The following is a 15,064-nucleotide window of genomic DNA, read 5'->3' on the forward strand; positions in this document are numbered from 1 at the left end:
CTAGAGCAGGAGGATATGGAGTAAATGATGGCCTTAATAGATCTGAGACACATAGCTTGACCCTTTTCAATTGAATTCAGAACTATGCATATGATAAATGGAAAATTTTAAATATATATATATATATTATTTTGTCTTTTGCGTTGACATATTTTGGTTGGTAACCTTATAACTTCTTTCTTAGTTAAAATGGAGTGTGACGTTTAATGTTAAATTAAAGGTAACACCCACATAAAGCAAATTAGCAGAGAATAATACGGCAAAGCATTCCTTTGACATGTTTGTTATTTACAGCAAATCTACAGCAAAACTTTTTTATTTATCAAAAGTCTTCGCATACCTCTAATAAAAGTTCTTACCAAAGAGGTTCAATCTACACAGTAAAGAGCTGTTTACACCAAGCACAAAAATTTAAAGAAATTATATTCTCGGGAATACTTTAATATAACCTATTTGGTGATGTCTTGTATCGACGTCGATACTAGCAGGCAAAAAAAAAAAGGAAAACAAAATGAATCATTCATTCGCCTATGAGTCGACTCTTTCCTTGACGAATCAATAGTTTTAAATACGATGTACTTTCAGATTTAGGGCTCTATTTTAATGATCTAAGCACAAAGTCTAAAATGCATGATGCAAAAGCATTAAGGGTGTGTCCGAATTCACTTTTGCTATTTTGAGGATGGAAAAATACGGTGTGCGCCTCGGCGCATGGTCTAACAGGGTTGTGCTTATTCTCCTAATGAGCTATGTGTGTTTTGAGCATAACATGTATAAAACCAATCAGAGTCTCATCTCCCATTCCCTTTAAGAGTCAGTTGCGTCACGCCATGGCGCAATTGCTATTTACATGACAGACTTTGTAAGTGGATAAACTGAACGCTTCACTAGCAAGAAAACAGTTAAACAGAGCATCTGCAGCGCGAACATAAAGAATGATCCTCCTCCATTTGGCCTCTTTACTTTCTCTTTACTTTATTTTTACTCTTTACTTTACTCCTTTACTTTGGTGGTGTAAGGAAATGGTGTTGTACTAACTCCACTGAAGACATCCATTAACCGACATATTTAATTTTGTTTGTTAAGCGCAAAGATTTCTTTCAAAACTATTTCTAAATTCAGTTCTAATTTCCAGCAAATTAATAAATGAACAATAATAATGAAGTGTGGTAAAAAACTGAGTTATATCCTAATACACGTCATATTCTTATGCCCCATATGGTGATGCATACGTCTCCAAAACCCGACAGGCGGACTAATCGAAACTTCTTAAAAGAAAATCTAAAATTGGCAAATCTAATTGGCAAATTGGCCAGATTAGTTTGTAATTGAGCAGCCGTTCCAATTTAGCCTTTCAACTGAGAACCTGGGTTGATCGATCAAATAATTTGACCATCTTAGCCTCGAAGTCTTCACACATGGCACAAAATAGAGCATGTGCATCCCACACAGCCCAGTCGTGGTCCCTTACCTTTAGGAGAGTAATGTAAACACCACCTTAGAATCCTCTGTGATAAAGCCATGTGGCTGGAGGACAAAGACCAGAAAGCATTTGGAAGGGAAAGCAGTTTGGATCCTCATCATTGGTTGGTAAAGTACTAGCATTTGGTTCTGCCTCGTAATCAATGGAAATGGCAGCCCGTGATCTGTGATCCCCTGATTTCCTTGATCTAGGCATTGAGTTTAGCAACTTGGGCCATCAGGATCTCAACCTCCTAGGAAGTAGTTAACCAGGTGGGATGCCCTACTTTGCTACCCTATTTCTGACTTGGTGTGCCCCTTCTGAATCCATCTTTGGTCAGAGCATTTTGTCAGGACAAATTCAATGGCAGGGGATCAACAAAACATGTGTTAATTCCTCAAATAAAGGAGATAGCACCAAAACGTCAACACACCACAAAAAAACAGAAAGTGTCCTGCAAGGCAACAGACAGGATACTGGAAACAGTTCTGCAGAGCGACCATCAGCAGAGAAGCTGGCAAGAAAGCTGACAATCGTGCTGGGAATAGGTGAACGTGATCCAGGGAGAGCTGAGATCTTTGGGACAGAGTAACAGCAAGTAGACAGCCTGGCAGAGACAAAAAAAAAAAACGGAACTCCCAAAGCCCCAGGACAAAACATGACAGGACAAGATTAAACACAGAATGATTAAATGAGCACACAAGATGGCCTTATTAAGATAGGGAACAAGAGGAAGCTAAATAGAGGAGTGCTGAAGAAGCTACAGGTAACGGCACTGAGGAATAATAATGAGATAATGAATGAGATAACAAGAGGGTGGGAAAGGATGCGACAAGGACAGCAAAGCACGTGGAAACCAGTCAAAACAAAAACCATGTGCTCCGAGAGAAACCACGCAGATATAAACACAAAGAACATCACAATCCTGACAGATTGGACTGAATTCATATCACGCTGTCAGGATCAAACATTATTCCAAGACTCAGGAAGATTCATTTAATGTTCTTGCAGTAAGGGTTGCTCAAAGGGCAGTCCTTCAAGGCCAGTTTTTATACAGGCATACAAACAGATGAGAAAGCGTTGTATTTAATCATTGGTCTAAGCCAGGCGTGTCTAAACTCGGTCCTGGAGGGCCGGTGTCCTGAAGAGTTTAGCTCCAACTTGCTTCAACACACCTGCCAGGAAGTTTCTAGTATATCTAGTAAGAGCTTGATTAGCTGGTTTAGGCGTGTTTGATAAGGGTTGGAGCTAAACTCTCCAAAACACCGACCCTCCAGGACCGAGTTTGGACACCCCTGCTCTAAACAGTTTGTTTGGTAGAATCCTATTGCTCATAGACTCAACTCTTTATCAGCACAATACTCCTGCAACTTTCGCATTCCAATCATTCAACTAAAAGCTACGGTTGAGCATGTGATAATATGAAGAAGCACATACATTCAGAACATTAACTTTGGGTTCCTTTAAAAGTACACCTATATAAAAAAAATAAATAGAATATATGGAAATGAATCGTTGCATGGTGGCTCAGCGGTTAGCACTGTCGCCTCACAGCAAGAAGGTCGCTGGTTTGGGTCCCGGCTGGGACAGCTGGCATTTCTATGTGGAGTTTACATGTTCTCCCCATGTTCATGTGGGTTTCTTCCGGGTGCTCCGGTATGAAGCTAAAGTCATCAGACAGATGCCCTGCCTACGAATCCGCATCTATAGTGAAGTGAATTTTAAGCGGGAATAAAGTGAGAAAACTCAAAATGTTTACGTGTCTATTTTTCCGTGAATAACGCAATTTATTCGCATGTAACGCATCTGGTGTGAACACAGCATTAGTGTATGAGTGCGTGTGTATGGGTGTTTCCCAGTACCTGGTTGCGGCTGAAAAGGCATCCGCTGCATAAAACATATGCTGGAATAGATGGTGGTTCATTCTGCTGTGGCAACGCCTAATAAACAAGGGACTAAGCTGAAGGAAAATGAATGAATGAATGAAATGAATAACCCAGCCTGATCTCACGAGAAAACGATAGTTTTTTTACGTTTTGTCAATTTAGTGGCTAATTCGTACGAATTCGTAAAAGTTCAATCGTGTGAAATTGTACGATTTTAAAAAGGAGGCGTGGCACCTAACTCCACCCCTAAACCCAACCGTCATTGGGGGATGAGCAAATCGTACTAAATTGTACGAATTAGATCGTAGGAATTCATTAGAATTAGCCGCTAAATCAAAAAGTTACGAATTGCCGTGAGATTGTGTTGAATAACCCAACAAACAAAATAGTGACTTTTTAAGTGAAGTTTCATAAAATAATTTCGAGAGGAGCACGTGATATGATTGAGCACGTCTGGCCGCTCATCTGTAATCAGTAATAATCCAATCAGAGTGATCCTAGTTTACTATAAATGGATCATTTTCTCCCTACTGCTCTATCTTCGTTTGGAAGAATCCCCCCTTCCACCCCATCTCCTCCTTTTCCTCCCTTTTTTAAAGGGGGAGCTCTCGAGACCTACCTGATCTCGGATCTCCTGATATGCTTATCGACCGGGCGGGAGCCCTGGGCTCAAATATCTCCGAGCTCAGGGTTCTCTCCCGGGACAGCATGCCAAACCTGCTTCATACGCCAAGCATATCTAAGTGGGAACTCTTGAAAATAGCATTAAATGGCCTTCTAACAAATTAAAGGGTTACCAAATTTACACAAATTATGATCATCAGCTCATTCAATTACTTTAATACCTTGTCTTTTCCCCACAGCTATGGTTGAGCTGGATGGCGACGACATCAGGATCTCCTCAAGAGGAAAATTAGCAGAGCGAGACATTGTCCAGGTGACTCCGTACAGCAGTCTGCTTTCCCTTTCTTTTAAAGCTTGTTTAAGCTACAAGCATGCCATGTTAACGTTCAGGTTTTAAATAGCTGTGACTTGTCACCCCGTGTCTCTTTTTTTCCAGCAATCAAATCCATTAAGCGTGAGAATTTTAATTACCGATTGAGTCACTGTGGAACCGAGGCCTCGTGTAACAGCTCCACGCCATAACCCACATTATTATAAAGCAATTCATTATGCAGGTCCCCTGTGAATGCAACCTGTCATTAGTAGTAATAAGAATATCTCTGGCAGCAAAGTGAAGAGAGTTCACTCCTGAGACAAGTTTACCTTGTTTTATGCTGGAAGAGATGATGTGAACGATGATAAAGTGAACAGATTTGTGGATGGATGAAGGATGAATGTATGGGTAGATGAATGAACAGTGTTTATATTGATGGATTTTTGACCTTGGGGAAGGTTTGATGTATTGAAAGTATAAACGGTGGATGGTTGATGTGAGGATGACAAATATGTGTCGAATGGACGGTGGAATGAATGGAGGATTAGATAACACCAAGCATGGAAAGCATTACTGCAGTGATCACTGAACGGGGTCTTCAAAATGAATTAAAATTGGTCCCACTTTATATTAAGTGGCCTTAATTAGTTACAGAAATACAATTGAATTAATGTACATAATGTATTGCAGAACACTTGTGGTGTTCTTGATGTGGCATATGGGCAAGGTTAGGTAAATGTTTGGTGGTGTGTGTAGGATTAGGGATGGGTTAAGGTGTAAGGGATGGTCAGCAGTGTAATTATAAAGGTAATTAGAGAAATTAATTAGAGATGTAATTACGTGCAGGAATTTAATCAAGAATAAGTAGAGTGTAAAACATGTATTTATACAATGAGTACATTGGAATAAATTATCAGTACAAATTAGTTGAGGCCATTTAATATAAAGTGGGACCTTAAATTTAATATACTAACAAATGAATATTGTATTTAGTGTCAGATGATCTTTTTGAAATGATCAGAAAATGTGTTACTCTTTTATTGTTGCATATTAATAATGGATTTTACCATCAAATTTAAAAGCGATAATGACAACAACTTTTTCAGGACTCTTTGATTAGAAAGTAATGGAGAAGACGGGTTGAATATCACAGCCTTATGAAATTTTATGCCAGTCTATTGTGAATATTGTGTCAAGTTTTTTTCTTCTTGAAAGCTCGGAAAGTGCTGAATTTATTCCTCATTTATTTTCATTTAGTTTTTCTTTCTTTCATGTTGTGATTTTTTTTTAATAGAAGGTTTTAATCGTATTTAATCAAAGCCAAGTTGTTATTGCAATGCCTTAGTTGGGGACTAGTTTGTTTGGATTCGTAAACAGGGTAAAAGTTTGATTCTGTTCAGAGATACACTGTTAAAAATGCTGGATTCCACACAGTCGATTTGTGCTGGGACTACATGAAGGGATTAGGTTACCTCATTAGTTTTGTACAACTTTATGTGGATTGAATATAAAACAAGTAAGGTGTTACAATCAAGAATTTAGTTCTTTTAGCTCCTTTTAAATGAGTAGCTTTTTGAGTGTGCTGTATTCTATTCTGTGTTTTGCTGAAGAATCAAAACTGCGATGGATGGTTGGATGGATGGATATTAACAAGGATGGATGGATGGATGGATGGATGGATAGAAGGAAGGATGGATATTACCTTGGATGGAAGGATAGATATTACCATGGATGGAAGGATGGATATTACCATGAATGGATGGATGGAAGGATGGATATTACCATGGATGATGGATAGATGGATATTACTATGGATGGATGGATGGATGGATGGAAGGGAGGATGGATATTACCATGGATGGATGGATGGATGGATGGATGGACATTACCATGGATGAATGGAAGGATGGATATCACCATGGATGGATGAAAGGGAGGATGGATATTACCATGGATGGATGGATGGAGGGAAGAATGGATATTACCATAGATGCATGCATAGACGGATGGATGGATGGATGGATATTATCATGGATGGATGGATGGAAGGAAGGATGGATGGATGGATAAAACCATGGATGGATGGATGGATGGATGGATGGATGGATGGATGGATGGATGGATAGACAGATGGATATTAACATGGATGGATGGATGGATATTACCATGGATGGATGTATAGATGGATGGAAGGGTGGATAATACCATGGATGGATGGATGGATGGATGGATATTAATATGGATGGATGGATATTACCATAGATGGGTGGATGGATGGATAAATATTATTATACATGGATAGATAATTATTAACATGGATGGATGGATGGATGGATGGATGGATGGATATTACCACAGATGGATGGATATTACCATAGATGGATGGATAGATGGATGGATATTACTTTAGATGGATGGATGGATGGATGGATGGATAATACCATAGATGGATGGATAGATGGATATTACCATAGATGGATGGATGGATGGATGGATGGATGGATAGATAGATAATACCATAGATGGATGGATATTAACATGGATGGATGGATGGATGGATGGATGGATGGATGGATATTACCATAGATGGATGGATGGATGGATATTGCGATGGGTGGATGGATAGATGGATGGAAGGATGGATAATAGCATACATGGATGGATGAATGGATGCAGATAAACATCGTGCTTCTCCACCCACCCCACCCGCTATTCACTTTAGCCTGACCTTCAATAACTTCTCCTATTTGAAAATGCTGTCCCAGTCTGACCCTGGATGGATATTACCATGGATGGATGAATAGAAAGATGAATAATAGCATGGCTGGATGGATGGATATTACCATAGATGGATGGCTGCATGGATAATACTATAGATGGATGGATGGGTGGATGGATGGATGGATAGATGGATGGATGGATGGATATTGCCATAGATGGATAGATAGAAGGATAGATATTACCAGGGATGAATGGATGGATGGATATTACCGTACACGGATAGATGGAAGGATAGATATTACCATGGATAGATGGATGGATTAATAAATGTGCACTTTGTTTCTTGCCCCTCACAGTTTGTGCCGTTCCGGGATTACATGGACCGGACGGGGAACCACGTGTTGAGTATGGCGCGACTGGCCAAAGACGTTCTGGCCGAAATTCCTGACCAGTTCATTTCCTACATGAAGAGCCGAGGAATCAAACCCAATCCGGCGCCGCCTCCATACACACCTCCAGGACACACACACCACACACAGATCTAAGCACCTCACACTCAGCTTTCTCTCTCTGGAATCGTGGTCTCACTTCTGGGTACGGCTCCCAGTGTTTGAACTCTCCGAGACACTCGAGGTACAGTGGCGTCTCTGTTTGTGCGCTTTATATTTTTCTGCCCTCATTTTTTCCTGGGATGGACCCAAGGGCAGCGTTTTTTGTTTGTTTTGGTTTCAAAATATCTATATCTTGGCCTGTGACTGTTTCTTATTTTGTGGACGAGATGGCGAGAGGATGATGAAAGGTGATGTTTGTGGTTTCAAACTTGTGCCTGTCCGTGACTGTTTCAGTGTACCAGGACAAGTGTGCCCTACTCTGACATTTGACCTTACTCCGCATCCGTAAACTAGCGTGTGCACGTTTTCAGTGACGTTTGGTTTTTTTTAGATCTGTATGGCTTTCATTTGGTATCAGGTCAGACCTGTGTCAGTGCGGGTTTATTATGTTGAGCATCGCTTGTGGAGAAACGTTCTTTGATATTCATTCGGGGTTTTGGGAAAGCATGCATGTGTGATGAGAACGGCATTATTTTTTACACATTTTTACACACACCTCAAGTCAGTTTTGAAGCACAACTGAAATAATCAGCTCTGAATTGTTTTCTTGCGTGGTATTTTAGTCTTGTTTCCAGCATCTAAACATTCTTAAATCAAGAAATATTTACTTCAGGAATCACTGAAGGAAGTCTGTTTTTGAGTACAAGAATTATATCTATCAATGGAAAATTAAACCTTTTATTTTTATGACCACACTGGCATCTTAAATATAATCTCACTAAATTTTGATAGAATTTTAATGCAGAAACATGACTTTGGGGCCAAATAATTCTGACTTCAACTATATTTACACATATTATATTTAAACATATATATATATATATATATATATATATATATATATATATATATATATATATATATATATGTATATATATATATATATATGTATATATATATATATATGTATATATATATATATATGTATATATATATATATATATATATATATATATATATATATATATATATGTATATATATATATATATATGTGTGTGTGACCTGACAAAAGTCATTAATCCCAGTTGTAAGAGCAGCAAATACTAACTTGACTTCTAGTTGATTATTTGGAAAAGTGGCAGAAGGTCGATTTTTCACATGAATCATCTGTTGAGCTGCATCCCAATCATCACTAATACTGCAGAAGGCCTACTGAAACCATCATGGACCCAAGATTCTTAAAAATAGCTCAAAATTATTAATATATTCTTTAAAGTTATCATGTCCAAGTTAATTTAGTTTGGGGGGGGGTGGGGTTGCAGAGTGTTTGTAGGAAAGTGTCTGGTGCATTCAAAGAGAAAAGAGCATGTTCCCTGTTTAACACCTGATTATTTTGCACCCGACATGCTTTAATAGTTGCAGTAGGAGGTGAAAAGCAGAATTTTACAGTCACTTCTGTGATTTGATGGTTTTTGTTTTCTAAAATTAGCTCAAAATTATTAATATTTTAGCATTTTTTTGTTTTTGCTAAAGTGTTTGTAGAAAAGTGTCTGGTGCGTACGAAGAGGAAAGAGTGTGTGCCCTATTTAACACTTAATAAAAGCTATTTTGCACCTGACACATAATATTTATCCAAAGCAACTTACAAATTAAGATAAAAGAAGCACTTCCAATCCCCAGAGAGCAAATTACAATGGCAGGAACAAGTTATTTTAGCATTTTTTTGTTTTTGCTGAGTGTTTGTAGGAAAGTGTCTGGTGCATATGAAGAGTTAAGATATGAACGTCTCCTATTTAACAAGCTATTTTGCACCTGACATGCTTTAATAGTTGCAGTAGGAGGAAAAATACAGAATTTTACAGTCACTTCTGTGGTTTAATGGTTTTTGTTTTCTAAAATTAGCTCAAAATTATTAATATTTTAGCATTTTTTTATTTTTCCAGAGAATGTCTGGTACATATGAAGAGTAAAGATATGAACGTCTCCTATTTAACAAGCTATTTTGCACCTGATATGCTGTAATAGTTTCAATATGAGGTGAAAAGCAGAATTTTACAGTCACTTCTGTGATTTAATGGGTTTTCATTTTCTAAAAATAGATCTGTATTTGTACTGTATTGTAAATGATTGTATTTTTTTAACAAGAAAAAAAACCCACTGGCACATATTTTCACATTTGGTAAGTTTAAATTGACTCTAACTCGACTTCTGAAGTAAATATTTATCAGAATGTTTAGACGTTTGTACAGGACAACAACAAAAAAGCTAACAAAATCATTGTTTGCAGTACATACACTTCTGTAGGAATGCAGAGGGGCTTTTTTGTGCAACACGGGTGATGTGGTCAGAAATAAGCCCTCAGAATTAGTGTCACACACTCCATAGCCATAGTTCGCTCACCAATTCAATCTAGTGGAGAGGCTTTTGATCAAACGAGAGTGCCTGATGCATCTGATCTCCGCCAGTACAGGGCTGAATGGAGGAGATGGTGTAATGGAGCGCATTACAGTCCTGTCTGGATATAATAACCATGCGCATTTAGCCTTGTTGACTGCACCTTCGCCTGCACATTATCTCCAGATGTGTGTTCTGCCAACCTATAGAGCATCAAAGCATCCCAATCCTGTTTCACCCATTTTATTTTGTTTTGTTTGCTCGTTCACCTCGTTTTAATAAATTTGTATTGATTTCAAATAACATGATTGTTTTTACTTTTTAAGTCTGTGTTTTTAAAGTAAGTTATACTATTCTTATTTGCTGTTTAATTAATTAAATATTTTATTAAATAATTAAATAAATCACATTAATAAATATCACTGCATTTTCATCCCCATTAATGCATTTTATTACCTATTTTTGTGTTTATTAAATTTCAAAATAGTGATTAAATTTGATTTAAAGGTGTGGCATGTAAGTTCTTAGCTCTTGTAAAGCATATTACCACCATAGATGTTTGAGAAACATGCTAAATGACATATCTGTTTATCTGAAAAACAATGGTAAAGTGAAAATGTGCGTTCCATGTCGGATTGTCCTTTGCTGCGTCCAAAATCGCATACTTCCATACTATATAGTACGTTAAAAACAGTTTGCGAGCAGAGAAGTACGTCCGAATTCATAGAATTTGAAAAACTATGTGAGAAGTACCCTGATGACCTACTACTTAAGATTCTGAAGTGCACATCCCATGGACGCTACGCTATCCCATAATGCTTCATGAGAGAATTCATGAATGAGAGTGAAGCGCCACACCTGACGTGGGTAGGTCACGTGATCATGACAAAATTGCAAATGTAGTATGTCCTTCATTCATACATTCATACTGTGTAGAGAGTACTTTTTTAATGGTCGAGTAGTACATTTAAATGCAGTACCTACTGAGTAGTAGGTGATTTTGGACACAGCCTTTGTTTTGGACTCTATAACCAGCCCACTGCCAGTTTAGCCAGTTGTATTTCAGCACCCCAGGTTGCTTTGGCGGAAAAGAGCGTATTTCATTTCCGTCTTGAAGGCTGACTCAATGTATGCGAGTACAGGCGAAAATGTGACCTCCGGAAGACAGTAGCAACCTCCAAAACGAGACACAGATTTAAGCTACGGTCACACCGGGCTTTGTGTGGGAGAAATTCTGTCGTACGGCTCTGCGAAAGGGGCGGGATTAAACAAGATTTGCTACATGTTTTAAATTTCTGTCCAGAGAGGTGCTGTTTTGATCCTCGATTGGTCTCACGCAGTCAAATGATGCGATTTCGCAGGTCAGAGTTCACCAAGCTTGAACTTTGCACCGCAGCGACATGCGAAACTTGACGCATGACCTTGCGTTTCCGGTCTGACGCATTCGCGTGCGTATGAATGGAAGTCTATGGGAGGAAAAGCCCAGTGTGACCGCAGCTTTAGAGTTTTTAAAATCCACATTAGGTCATTTTTAATTAGCAAACAACATAAATATTACAAACATAAACATTAGCTGAGCAGCTTGCAGTGAAAGAATCAATCTGGCAACCCAAGTTTGCGTCGAATCAGAAGAGGAGGGGCTGGATTAAAAAAAAAACATATTAATATAAAAAAAAACATAAACAAATCAAAATAAATATTTTGAAATTGGACTGCAATACCAAGATCAACCACTAGGTGATCAATCTTACAGACTGCACCTTTAAATCAGTTGATTTTCTCCAGTTTTTTATTATTTGCTTGCGTGTTCGATTAAATTACACGTTTTGTTTCAGATTGATTAACCAATCATTTTTTAAACACCATATATCCAGCCTGATCTCATGAGGCAACGTAACTATTTTACATTTTGTTAGTTTAATGGCTAATTCAGGCGAATTCGAATTTCGTGGTCGAGTCATATGAAATTGTACGATTTTTGAAAGGAGGCGTGGCACCAAACCCCATGCCTAAACCCAACCATCATTGGGGGATGAGCAAATCTAAATTGTACGAATTAGATTGTACGCTTTCATAAAATGTTACGAATTGCCGTGAGATAGCATTGCATATATCACGTTAATAAAAAATGTATAGCCCTCAAGATAATCATTGGAAAGATTACTACTTTTAAAGAGACACAAAACCAAGCTGCTAAACCTTCATCCCAAATGACACCCTGTGCAGATGCCCAAAACTAGTTTGACTATGCATATCATCTAAGGATTTTAATGCGCAGAGGCTTGGTTAGACCTCCATTACACGGAAATCAATCCAACATTGGGGAGCATTTTCTAAATCTAGCGTTTTAGGATGTTTTATACACACTCTTTGTAATTATAAGACCGTTTCACACTTAACTAAAAGCCTAGCTGCCTCATTTTGGTTTGGGAAAAGTGGTAAAACATTACAAGTGAATAATTTGCAATAAAAAGCATGTTTACATCGCAAAGAGGGTTCAGAGATATCCACGGGAGCCGTTGATGTTGGATGAATAGGATATTTCTCTGAAATCACACCGCAATTGTCTTCAGGCATTTCAGTGGCTTCAAATTAATCACCTTTATTTAAAAGGAACTGGATGCTTTTTAAACTATTCATCAGTTCTTTGTTATTTGTAAAGTCAGTGACATTAATTCCCTCTTTTTTTACTGGCAGCGATGCCATTGTTCTTGTAATATCTGCTGAAAAAGCTTGGATCTGGTGAATTAGCACATGAGATGCTATCTAGAAAAGCACACAAAAGAGGTTCAAGCTTTTTGCATATTCCATAATCGGAGATCTGACAGCAGTGTAAACATCATCGCTGCAAGCCATGTCATGCATTTTGATGACTGCATCGCTGTCCGGTTTTATTTTCCTTTACAGAACATTGAATTCAAAATATTATTTCTTCAGGGCGTCACGGTGGTGCAGTGGGTTGCACGATTATCTCACAGCTAGAAGGTTGCCGGTTCGAATTCCGGCCAGGTCAGTTGGCATTTTAGTGTAGAGTTTGCATATTCACTCCGTGTTCGCGGGGGTTTCCTCCGGGTGCTCCAGTTTCCCCCGTAGTCCAAACACATGCAGTGCAGGTGAATTGAATTAGCTAAATTGGCCGTAGTGTATGTGTGTGAATGCTAGAGTGTATGGGTGTTTCTCAGTACTGGGTTGCAGCTGGAAGGGCATCCGCTGTGTAAAACATATGCTGGATAAGTTGGCGGTTCATTCCGCTGTGGCAACCCCTGATGAATAAAGAGACTAAGCCGAAACGAAAATGAATGAATATTAATATCGGAAAACACCCTAATATATATATATATATATATATATATATATATATATATATATATATATATATATATATATATATATAAAATGTATATATATATGTATATATGTATATATATATATATGTATGTATGTATGTATGTATGTTTTGTTTTTTTTTTAAAGGAGGAGTAGCACCAAACCCCGCCCCTAAACCCTACCGTCATTGGGGGTTAGGCAAATCATATTAAATTGTACAAATGATATCATACGATTTAGCCACTAAGACAAAAAGTTACCATGCCATGCAATTGTGGCTTACACACAATTGTAAAGTAACCGGTTAAAATATTATAATAATAATAATAATAATAATACCAATTTTCAAATTGACTCTCGTTGGTTTTCAAGCAATCTGACCTCAAAACTCAAAAACAAAAAAGTGAACTGTCAGATATTTATATAAAAATCCAATAAAAGAAATTTCTCTTGGGTAAAATGATGATAATAATAAACCCTATTGTGTAGGGGTTAATTTGACATTCATATACAGTATAAACATGAAACAAAACCATTTCTTGATTTTTTTTTTTTTTTTTTGTATTGCTATGTCTGCTTAAACTGACCACACTGAGATAAGAAATAATTTCAACTCTAAGTCAAGAATGACTGAATAAGGGGCCGATCCCACCGAACGCGCTTTTACCTTCCAAAAATGCGAAGCGCACCGCAATGCCTTTCTGTTGACAAGAAAAAGAGAAGTGCAGTGTGCTTTTTATGTCGCTAGGCAACAACTGAATCACCTGTGTTTTATGCGCGAGTGTTGCTGTTGGTATTGGTATAATTTTAACATTTAATATTATTGTGATGTTCAAGATTTGTGAAGTCATAAAGCTCCGGATAACTCAAAACAGCAACCGCTAGTCTCTCCAATCTTTAAAAGTCTCGGTAGTTGTCTTGACAACACAAACACTGCTGTCACTTCAACGGAAACCCCGCCTCTGCTTTCATTTGATTGGAGAACGAAAAAGACGCGTCACTAAAAGTTGTTTTGTTTTGTTTTGTTTTGTTTTGTTTTGTTTTGTTTTGTTTTGTTTTGTTTTGTTTTGTTTACTAAATTTCACAAAAATTTTGACAGTGAAACATTAATGCAATTTTGAGTAAGCTTCATGGATTTCATTTAAGAGTTTCCTGTTGTTGTTATTCTTATATTATTAGATTTTCTATGCACTCTTTTGCATTTCAAAGTGTTAAAACTGAACTGAACACACTTTCACCGCAGTGGTCAGCGAGAATTGAGAATTGTAAGTACACTTGTGTGATGTTTTACTACGTTTTCCAGTGTGGACCAACAAAAAAGTTTACAATCTTCCATTTTTCCTCATTTCTCTGAAACATTACAGGAGCACTTTAAATGATCTATTTGTTTCCCTTTCTCTAGACGATGCTGTAAAAAACAGATGAGAGAAAAATCCTTTTATTTTTGTTCCTACCAGGAATGTATGATAAGCCATTAAATTCTGCAAATAATAGGGTTGACAGTGTAGAGAATGTATGTATACGTGTTTTACAGGAAGTGTGTGGCACAGGACCTGTTACACATACGTTACGTGCATCCGTCCACATGTAACATACTGTAGAGACTGTTTTCATCACAATACTTGTGCATGTATGGCCTGAAGTTTCGTGGACCGATTGGGTTTGTTTTCTCTTGCTATTTCTGTAGGTATGTTGGGATGTTTTTTTATATTTATATATATATACAAAATATACAATATATATGTTAAAGGTACACTATGAAACTTTTGGCCAGGGCGGTTAATA

The 15,064-nt window shown here is 37.7% G+C and overlaps 1 protein-coding gene across 1 annotated transcript in view; it reads left to right on the forward strand.

The window, feature by feature from the left end:
* Window positions 1-8,345, forward strand: part of cpne5b (copine Vb) — a 210,742-nt gene extending 202,397 nt beyond the window's left edge. The window contains 2 exon segments of the mRNA XM_056468243.1: window positions 4,212-4,285; window positions 7,363-8,345. Of these exon segments, the coding sequence (XP_056324218.1) occupies window positions 4,212-4,285; window positions 7,363-7,551 (263 nt within the window). The 3' untranslated portion in view covers window positions 7,552-8,345.
* The last annotated feature ends 6,719 nt before the right edge of the window (window positions 8,346-15,064 follow it).

This window comes from Danio aesculapii, chromosome 11, assembly GCF_903798145.1.
Source record: "Danio aesculapii chromosome 11, fDanAes4.1, whole genome shotgun sequence".
Lineage (NCBI taxonomy): Eukaryota > Metazoa > Chordata > Actinopteri > Cypriniformes > Danionidae > Danio > Danio aesculapii.